Source organism: Prunus persica, chromosome G1, assembly GCF_000346465.2.
Source record: "Prunus persica cultivar Lovell chromosome G1, Prunus_persica_NCBIv2, whole genome shotgun sequence".
Classification (NCBI taxonomy): Eukaryota; Viridiplantae; Streptophyta; class Magnoliopsida; order Rosales; family Rosaceae; genus Prunus; species Prunus persica.
Window position 1 is genome coordinate 29829443 of NC_034009.1, and position 10977 is coordinate 29840419.

Genomic DNA, 10977 nt, shown 5'->3' on the forward strand with positions numbered 1-10977 from the left:
ACTAACGTCAGTTAAGAACAACAAAAAATAAAATAAAACTGAACTTTATGCTATAGATGACATGTCATGTTTTAAACAAATAGATTATTATAATGATCTAAATGAAGCGAAATGCGGAAAATCCTTAAGAACCCCTTGAACGAGTGTGACTTTGAGTAGCACAAATTAGGCCCAAATTAGACTGGAACATTAGACCCGGCCCAAAAGTTTTGTATTGATTTGTAATTTCCTTACACGGATCCAAAACCAAAGGGACAGGCAGACTTTGGGGCAGATTAAAATCTGTAAACTTGTTGGACTATTTTAATATAATTGTTATTCAAATTTGTTAAAGAAATAAAAGCCAGGCCCAGGGCCGGAAGATCGTGAAAGAAAACTAGGACGACGTCGTCTCCTTGTTCAATAGGGAAAAGAAAAGAATCAATAAAAACGCGGAAACACAAAAGAGGACCCAAAAGTTGAGGATCAAACACAAAACCTTCAACAAGACGATCGAATCGAGACGACTGGTTGATTGATCAGAAACACTGCGGCGACCGAGTAGTTCAACAAAGCGAAGATGGTATGCCAGCATCCTCTCTCTCTCTCTCTCTCCAGTAATTCCATTAATCTTGTTCGTACTATGCTATTATGGTATTAGGGTTTTGGTATCGATTAGACGCGTTTTCTTGGGAATTTTCTCTGAATTTGTTAATTTATTATTGAACTTAGATTTTGATGTAAGAAGAGGTGCCTAAACTTTGAATTTTCACATTCCATTGATCCAAATGTTTGAGTGTCCGGATTTTAATGGTGCACAAATTTGTATCTACTTTTGGTTGTGGTTGTTTGAGAACCTAGCAGCGGATATCATTATTCACACTGTAAAATTAATCGACAAAGTTGCTTGTCTAAGATTTTAGGTGGCCCGTTGAGCCCAAAAGGATTTCGTGGTCATGTAATTTTGCTTTTTATATGTATAGGAGATAAATTTAACCTATGGGCTCTTCACGGGCGGAAATTTGGGATGTGATTTTTTTCTTAATTTATGTGATCTTACATATTTCATTTGAAACAGCCGTTAGAATTACTACTTGGTCATTGGGCTTGAGATGAATCTTTTGTATCTATATTTGTAGTTTCGTATAAATAGATTTTTTTTTTCTGCTCATTAATTTGTTCAATCTGCTAAATTTGCTTTACTTGGATTTCTGCAGTCCTCACTTGCAGCTGCTAGGGCAGACAACTTTTATTATCCACCAGAATGGACGCCAAAGAAGGTATACTTGCGTTCCACTCTTGTTAGAATATATTATGATTGGTTGGTATACGGAGTTGTAATGTTGCTTTTTGGTTCAGGGTTCTTTGAACAAGTTCCATGGTCAACATGCTTTGAGGGAGAGAGCAAGGAAATTGGACCAGGGGATTTTGATTATAAGGTAACTAATCAAACTCATATGCGTTAGGTGTTTGATAGATATTCCAAATGTATCTCAAGAAGCATGTTTGTTAATGGAAAATTTTAATGCAATCGAGAGACTTCCTTGCTCCAACAAATGCTGTTTGCTTACTTATGTACTTCCAGTTTGAAGTTGAGGAGTACAGAAGAATTCTGATATGTTGATTATCTTGCATTCAGGTTTGAGATGCCTTACCATATATGGTGTGGTGGGTGCAATTCTATGATTGCAAAGGGTGTTCGTTTTAATGCAGAAAAAAAGCAAGTCGGAAATTACTATTCTACAAAGGTATATTTTTCAAATACTACTGATTCTTCTGACTTTTCCACCCGGAATTAAATTGGCTATTTATTAGTTTTGCTACCCTTGATAAAAAAAAAATCCATGTGTTCATTTTTTAACACGTATGATGTTGTTTTTTTTTTTTTTCTTTCTTAACTGGTTTAAGTTAATACATTTATTAACAATCAAGGTCTTCTTTCCTCCAGATATGGAGCTTTACCATGAAGTCAGCCTGCTGCAAACATGAGATTGTTATTCAGACAGATCCGCAGAATTGCCAGTATGTGATTATTAGTGGGGCCACTCAAAAGGTTGAGGAATATGACATTGTGGATGCAGAAACTGTTGCACTTCCTGGAGATGAAGGTTGGTTTTGAAGTAGATGCAAATAGAATCTTTTTCCTTTTGTAACTTTTATAATGGCTTACTGAAATATATTGTTCTCTAATTAAATTAACTTAAACGCAGTCAAACAAGGAAGAAAAAACAAGATAATGAACAGAGTCCTTTGACTGCATGTACAAGGAAAACGCTCAATTGTTCTTCATAATATGTTGGAACCACTATGATGTTTTTTTCTCTTCCCTCTCCTAACAAAAGTCAATTCTTTGTTCTCCAGAAAGAGGAAAGCTCGCGGATCCATTTTATCGTCTTGAACACCAAGAAGAGGATTTGCAAAAGAAGAAAGAAGCTGAGCCAGTATTAGTGCGCCTACAGCGAGTTTCTGATGAAAGGCATTTAGATGACTATGCCCTCAACAAGGCCCTCAGAGCAAAACTTAGGGTATGTCAATGATTTTATTTAGCTCTCCCTTGATGTTTTTCTTCTCACACAGTAGTTTATTTCTATTGAAAAAAGTAAAGTAAAATTATTAGTTTTCATTTCTTCTTTATCGTTTGTATAACAGAGAGATGATAAATGAATACATGGAGAGATAATTAGTTCTTTTTACCCTGCCTACCCATATTTCTTTTAAAGTATTTAGATATGATGAAAGTTGACTATTGGGGATCAAAATATAAGATTTTTACAAGAAAAGAACTCACCTCAGTAATTTTTTCTGTTCTTACATCTCTTTCTGTCTCTTAGTAGAGAATGAACCAAACTTGATTGTTCAATTTGGCATTACATCAAGGGTTTCCTCACTATTTATTATCGTTTTATTTCAGTCTCAAAAGAAAAGAGTTGCTGAAGAAGAGGCTGCTTCAAGGAAGATGGGTCTTGGTATACGACTGCTTCCAGTGGCAGAGGAGGATGTTACTGCGGCATCACATGTGAAGTTCGCTTCCAGGTTTGACAAAAGCAGGAAGGATAAGCGAGCTTTGATCAATGCTGCTTCAATTTTTCCTGGGTCGTCTGGGACTTCTACGTCCAGTAAGAAGAGTTTGGAACTACAATCTAAGAGAAGGAAAATAAGTGCTGCTGCTGCATCCAACTTACTTACAGGGGGATTCAAGCCATCATCATGGTCTCAGAATGCAGTTTCTTCAGGCAGACACAATGGAACGTTAGTGACAGTGAGACGCTCTTAGTTATGCAACACCCAATGTGAAATGAAATGGCTGTTTCTCAAGACACTAGGGAACTTCAGGATCACATGAAGCTCATGAAATTACACTCTCTCTTGTAGTTGGCTTATAGATCTGCCAGTTGTAATTTGTTTTTCTTTTTCATGTTACATATCACTTCTTTAGTTTTCCTCTCCTACCCTGTGCAGGGGATCTGGTGTGTATTTGGAGTTGTATACAATCATGTTTCAAGTAATGAAATGAAACGGCAGCTATAAGATGCCAGTAGCTTTTTATCCCATGCAGCTTCAATTTGTTAATGATGTCAACCTTTGTCCTCGGGGTTTTCGCTTGATTTTAAGAAACGCATCATAGTCCAGTCCATTTAAGAATCGACTGGGTTTCATTTCGTTGAACAATTACAAAACCGTTCAATCATCATCAGGGTCGACGAAGGTTGACGGATGAATGAAATGTGGAAAGTGACGGATTTATCTCCTACAGCCTACAGGTAAAATAACTTTTAATCAAATCAAGCATATAGAAAAGATTATCCAAACACTGTTTGAGCACTGGCCAGGATTGAGTACCATCTTTTAGGTTCCTATCAGGCTTTCTGTTTTTCATAATATTTGTTTAATCTTGATTACTTCTGAAAATTCGTTCCATTAAACCAGCTTATCTTTTCTTGGGAAAAAAAAATTTATTTAAAAAACCAGAGGTTCTTTTTTCTTTTTTTTAAAAAAAAAGAATCTTTCGGGACAATAACATACTAAACTTACACACAATTCACGGATGCTAAGACTCGAATCAAATACCTTTCCTTGAAACAATTGCTCCAAACCTAGTGAGTCCTTAGCAAAATCAGCTTGTCTTTTGATGAGTTGTTCGAAACTAATCGTTTCTGTCAAAGCTTAACCCAAAAGCTCCACTAAATAAAGTTATCTGTTTTTTTTTTGTTAAGTGTCTAGTGTCAGAGTCTGCAAAAGTGCGCAGCAATGTTCATAGGCCTGTTTACTTTGTGCATGCATGAGACACAAAGTCCTCCAACGGAGCCAGGCCTGCTATCGTCGTCATATATACAAGAAGATGGCTCCATTTGAAAATTGATAATCATCGAGCTCTTCAATTATAAATTAAATACATTGTGATTTATTTGTGAGGTTACACTTAAAATCAGTTGCAGTTCAGAAATCGTTGTAAAAAGGCAAATGACTTTATTCGTGAGCTTCGCTATGAAGAAATTGTACTGACTATAACATCCTCTCAGTCTCAAGCCTCAAGAAAAAGCAATTATGTTCCGTAAGTAAAGCGACTGAACACAGAAACCACAATCATGATATGGTTGGTGGGTGCAGTACAACTGTTACAGAAATATAGGCTTAAATTCTGACCGGCCTCTCACTGTTCACACCAACTCAACCTCAGTCCTCCCTCAGAGATAAATGTATATATTTTTACAAAGACAATTATGCAGCAGAGAGAAAGACAAATACCAAATACCAAATACCATACATAATTAATTGTATATAACTGTCACTGTTTGTAGTAGGTACGCCAAAGATCTTGTGCCCCTGTTTCTTAGGGTCAATTAGATATTGTGCCCTGTTGTTGGGTTCCCTAGAGCTAGAGCTAGACTCTCTTCGTTTAATTAATTTCTCTTTTTTTTGCAGGATGTTCTGTATTTGGGCGGACTCCTTTGTCGTTTTAATTAATAACAAACAGTGTGAGGGAAAGTCAGGAAGTAGTAAGATCGTTCATTCATCTTCATCATCAGCCAGCAAAGTGTGTGGCTCCTACTTTGGTCCGTACAGCCTAGATGGGTCTAAGCTTCACCAAACACTACCATAAGATCACGCAAGTGATGGGTAGCAAGCAAATCCAATCCAATATAACAAACACACCTTCTACTTAAAAAGAGAGATATGGCCGAAGCACCAAAACGTACGTACACAAAAAGAGAGACAGGAGTTGCAGCTCTCTCTGTAAACAAGCACAAAGCCATCTTTTCGGGTTGCCCTTTCTCTCTCTCTCTGCTTTCTGCTTTCTATCCCATACACACACAAACATAAAGCCACAGAGATATATTTGTCTTTCTTTGGTGGGTTTAAGACTTTTTAAGTGTACAGCTCACAGAAGTTGTGCAGCTAGATAATATGTACAACTTATGAACAGTCCCTTTCACTGGGGCCATTTTTTGTTTTGTTCATGTGGGGTTATGCTTATGGCTTGCTTTTCTTGGGAGACGGAGGAACTGCCTGGTCTGGTTTGGAGGCAAAGAGATCACTGCAAGTGTTGTAGGTGAGTTCTAGAACCTAATCATCCTGTCTTTTGATGATTATGTTAATGCTTCAGCTCCTTCTCTTACACTAATTCAAACTCTTTACTTAATTTCACTGCATTATCTCTGTCTATCACTTCTATTTTTCTTTTTCTTCTTTTCCAAAGTGCTTGTGTTATATATGTATATATATTGCTCTGAATCAGTCAATGATTCTTGAATGAGGTATATTCTCTGAAGAGGTCCTTGATAATATTAGCCAAGAGCCGGACCAAGATTAACATAACAGCAGTAATTATATATGATGTTTATATATATGTTGGTTAATCTCATATGATTACAACAAGGGCTATGCTAATTATATATGATGATACCATTTGTTTCAGCATACCGATGGTTTAATGGATCCTTCCCACTTAATAATGGTATTGGAAGTTTGAGTTAAATAAGATAAAAATATCTCTAAACCCTAATATATTCATATATTAAGATTATTTGGGGTTGTTCTCTATTGAAATAATGGGACAGTACCGATAGTATCAACACATATCATATCATGGTGATAATATCTGAGAATTTGCTACCGCGTTTTAGATATATTTGAGAGCATCTCCATTTCAAGATTCCATGCACTCTGTTCTATTTTTTGTGTTTTTCTGGATGAGTGTAGGTTCGCAGTATTTCTTTCTTCAGCAGTGAAAATGCAGTGGTTGCGGCTACAGTAACAGTTGCCTCCATTACTCTCGTCTCTCTCTCTCTCTCTCTCTTGCGTGTCCTCCTCCATTTGTCATTGATTACTGTTGTTTTTGGATCTGAAATTAATGCAATTACTCCCAATATGAAAAAGTAGTCATTGCGGCTGCTGGGTTTTAACTGAATTGAATTCAATGAAAGGTAGTCAAAACCAGTGCCAAGGAAACACGGTAATGTAATGTTTATGTAGTCCACAGCATAACTAAAATTTCTTTATTAGTCTGTATTAGTTAGTTGTCTTTTCTTTTTTGGGTTTTATGTCCCCGCTATCTCATTAAAAAAAAAAAAAATTCTTTATTCGGTGCTGTTTTGTACTTGATCCTTATTTTTTATAATTCGTTTTCTTTTTCAGGTCCAAGTGGTTTGCCTTTCTAACTTGGGCTAAGCTGGAGCAAGGGGCCTGGTATAGTGCAGACACAGGTTTATTTCTCATAAACTGCACACACACACACACATATATATATATACATGAATATATATTGGTAGTTAAATAATTGTATATGAATGACGTTTTGCATGTGTAACTTCTGTGCTGTTTTGATATCAACGCTGATCCCATCAACATATAGCCAAAAAATTAGGAAAACAAACATTTTATAATTAATCTCCCCAACATCTTGCTGCAACTTTTGAGGATAGAGTTCTGGGAATGATCACGATCTGCAATGATGTTCTGTTTAGTTGTACAATGTTATATGTGCCTACTTGTTTTATTTCTGTTTGCCTCAGCAACAAGGACCTTTATGCTAAACAAATATGATTATATAACAAGAAGACAACAGAAACCACAAAGAAAAATAACAAAAAATGGCCACAGAATCTCAAAACACTTTACACCTTTTGCAGCTTGCAAGTTAATTCACCAAGTATACATATCATCAGGATTCTGATGATGCTATCTAACCACAGAATCCAGGTTCCAGGACTAGTTTAGGTTAAGATTGTAACATGTGCATATGAGATCGATTAAAAGGTTTTGCAGGATACATATAGGCGATAATAGATCGATTAAAAGATTTCGCTTTTTGACAGTTGAAATTTGATCGTCTCAAGAGAACTGAGCTTAAATGGTTTCTCTATCAACTATTTTTGCACGTATATATATTACTGGCTAGAATATATAGGAAACAACAATTATCTCAGGTTGAATGCAAAAACACACAACAATATACGTGCATATGATGATTTTGTGCAAATTAATATGAATAACAATATTCCATCGTTTTAAACATTGTTAAAGCAGAAACATTAGCTAGAGAATATAGCCGAAATGCTGCATCTGTTCTGTAATAGATAGCCGAAATGTGCCCATCAAGGACTACGTATGTGATTCATAATAACAAGAACATCTATCCAGACTTCTTGACTGATTGATGGTGAGGTACAGTTTCTTTCACCTCATTCTGTAATTAATACCAACTAATTAAGGAATTAAATATTGTAGGAGAGGAATGCATAAGACAGCAGTTTGAACTGCGCAAGAATAGGTAAGATGCACAAAATAAGTAAAGTTATATTGTGAAAGCTTAAAACACACAAACAATGAAAACATATCTGTAGCCGTTCAATTTAACCTAGGCTATTTAATCAAGACGATCAAGGAAGTTTTTAGCATAAACGGAAGAGTACCTAGCAGATATGTATTATTTTAGTTGTTTTCCTTACTATATATATTCCTTTGTTTAAAAGAAAAAAAACAATATAAAGATCTAAACCTCCATCTTGAAATTTGCAGCGTGTATAGACCAAAAGTTATAGTACATAGGGGAGCAGACCAAAGGGAAATGGGAGTTTAGTATTTTTTTTCTTCAAAGTAATAGCATCCTTGTTGAAAAAACTAGAACAGATGAATGATATATATATATATATATATAGCACACAACTTCTTGTTGAGATTCCATTCAAACTATCTAGCTAATTAGTATTTTATATTACTGATGTAATTGCAATCTTGTTGAGAAAAATGGAACCTACTAGAATATATGAACGAGGCGTTCAGCCTACCTGGATTACTGACAGAACGTTCGTATTGGCTTTTAAGATCGATCACGGTATGGTGTCCAATATCCAAGCAGAGAGATCATTCCTCAACCTGTAATACGCAATTCTTATATTCTGAGAAGCTTTTGGTTTTGGATATTACTGTATCCATGGTTTGGTTTTATTGCATATATAGGAGATCAAAAGGACCTGAAAGGAATAGAGAATGATATGCTGCTTGTTGTTTGCAGCAGAACTCTTGCTAGCTACTCAAACCTGCAAAACATCAATATTTGAAGGTGGCATATATGTAGATTGTACTTAATTAGCTGGTAAATACAAATATAAACATGAAGTTAAGATATTGTTTTTAATAACTGGAATTCTTGAGAATACACATTATCTGGAGAATTTATGCAATTATCAATTGATAACATGATAGCACCTGACACTGCACAATTTTTATAAATCGACATCCTCAAATTAAATTTGCTAATAAATTGGAATAAAAAGTTCAACAAACACTCCTGAAAACATATTACTCACTCATGCGCCGGCGATATCAAAGAAAATTATCCACACTTTCATACAAACACCGTATTGTGAGGAATTGGAGAAGGTGCAAGAAACTAAGATTGGTCTTTCCATTCATTAATTTCCAAGGAACTGGGACTGCAAAACAATACTTGAATTGGTCCCAAAATTTGAAGAAGTAGTGGGATTTTGGTCTTCAGCAATCAAGGTTGTGACGAAGATTGAACTAGGGTTTTGTTCTTGCATGCTTGATGAGGTGGACATGAAAACTGATCTAGGCTTTTGTTCTAGGGGGTATGAGGTAGGAGGAGCAGTAGCCATAGTTGATGAGTTACTAGGGTTTGGATCTATTTGCAGCACGTTATTACCTGTAGTGTTCTTGGAATTGTTGATTTGGCCCCAATTCCCAGGAAAACTTGGAAAATCATAATCCTCGGAATTTGCTCCACTGGGAATTGTTGTGCTGCCCACAACCTTCTCATCATGATGATTGATGCTCATCACCATGGAATTCATCATCATTCCAGGTTCAAACAATTGATCATTAGGACAATTAGAAGACCATAAGTAGTGACCGCCTGAGAATTGATCATTATTAGGGTTTTGTGGTACTTGATCATGATCAGGGCTTTGTTTTCTTAAATTCTGATATTGATCCAAACCTGATCTGGTCCTCATCATCTTCTCCCTTGTTCTCTCCCTTGCCCTTGCTCTTGCCTCGACCCTCGATTCCCTCGCAACCACACATAACTTCCTGTTCTTTTTCTCTCTTTCCAATGTCCCAATCGAATGTACGTCGCCATTTGCAGTCTCCTGAATCTTGGATGCAACTTCGCTATTCTCAGAAGTGGACGAATTCATCTTTGCAGTGATTGTGCTGGTAGAAGTAGCGTTGGCATTGGTGCTACAGCTGTAAGCTGCCAGGGGTGAGATGTTGAGGTGCTGCTTGAGTTCCTTGATGGAAGTCTTGGACTTTGTGAAAAGCCACTCGATGGTTTTGCTGGCTTTATCAAACCCCAGCATGTCTTGAAGATCAAAGAACTTGCGGGCAATTTGAAGAGACAGCCTCATTCTGCGGTCTCTTGGGCCTTGAGCTGTGTAGATCTTGCTGTGCCTGTCCTTATTCCCGCTTGATCTCTTTCGAGGAGCCTTCGCGTTCTTGCTTTCTCCATTTGATGTATTGCTCTTCTTCTTTGAAGAGCACCCTTTCGAAGTTGCAGCTGGGGCAGTCCGATCCTCGTCAACACGATCCATTACTTTTTTGTTTGAATTGGAAGCCACAACGCTGATTTCAGTAGTATCATGAGCTTGAACATGATGAGAAGTAGCACTGTTCATATTGGGACTGGAGCTTCCAACCAAGAGCTGCTGCTGAGATAGCAAGTAGCTCAAAAGCAGTCCGTCGTGTTCAAGAAAATTATTAGGTGCCTGATGCTGATGATCTTCAGAGTAGTGTGAATAGTACTGACGAATATGATGGTCATCATGTGATATTGAGTTAGGGTTTTCATGATCATGCTGATCAATGATATTTGTAGAGGACTTTTCGAGCAGCTGCGGCTGCTGGTTGGTATCACATGGAAAAGGCCGCTGGTAATTACTAGCGCTGCTGCTAGAAGGAAACATGGTCATATAATAATGGATCTTTAATTAGCTCTCTCTCTCAACCCTTGGATTTTGGATGATGGAAAGTCTCTTCAACGGGTACTGTTTTGAACCGCCGGAACACAACACCAACAGTAAAGAGAAATTAAGAGAGGCCGGGGATGACTGTTCTGCTACAATATATGTAGATATGGATATATATGCAATTAAGCTAGAAAGAGAGCTTTAAAGAGAAAGGGGAGGCAACTACTGCCAAGCTATAAAGAAAAAAACATAAAGTGGACAACCTGATGAGGGTGATGGCGGTCTTGACTCCTTGTTGGTGGTTGTGCAGAGCTAAAAGAAGATGAGGAAACTGGTATTTGGTTCACTATTCATGTTCATGACCTTACATAATCTTTTAAGAGAAAAGGCAAGTGCAATCAACAGTGGTGACGAGAAAGAAAGATAGAAAGGAAGAAAGTGAGTGGATACAAGAAATATAGAAAGAGGGACGAGCTCAGGGTTGCAGAGAGGAAGGGTACTTAAGCGAGCTAGGTAGGTAAAGCTAAAGCTAAAGCTATGGCCAAGCTGATGAGCTATATAAGAGGTAGCT

The 10977-nt window shown here is 37.0% G+C and overlaps 2 protein-coding genes across 3 annotated transcripts; one reads left to right on the top strand and one right to left on the bottom strand.

Annotated features, from left to right (window-relative positions):
* LOC18792749 (coiled-coil domain-containing protein 130) lies at positions 319-3530 on the top strand. Its single transcript, XM_007222904.2, has 7 exons — positions 319-562; positions 1197-1259; positions 1339-1418; positions 1619-1727; positions 1928-2087; positions 2341-2504; positions 2891-3530. The coding sequence occupies exons 1-7, from the start codon at positions 560-562 to the stop codon at positions 3251-3253; spliced, it is 942 nt and encodes a 313-aa protein (XP_007222966.1). The 5' UTR covers positions 319-559; the 3' UTR covers positions 3254-3530.
* Positions 6991-10923, bottom strand: LOC18789431 (transcription factor TCP18). Of its 2 annotated transcripts, none has more exons than XR_002269527.1 (2): positions 8268-10923; positions 6991-7666 (listed from the first exon to the last, which is right to left on the bottom strand). XR_002269527.1 is itself a non-coding variant. In XM_020553915.1 (2 exons), the coding sequence occupies exons 1-2, from the start codon at positions 10407-10409 to the stop codon at positions 8895-8897; spliced, it is 1431 nt and encodes a 476-aa protein (XP_020409504.1). In that variant the 5' UTR covers positions 10410-10923; the 3' UTR covers positions 8208-8894. The 2 variants fall into 2 exon arrangements, 1 of the variants encoding a protein (XP_020409504.1); XM_020553915.1 differs by lacking the exon at positions 6991-7666 and having other exon boundaries at positions 8208-9355; positions 9440-10923.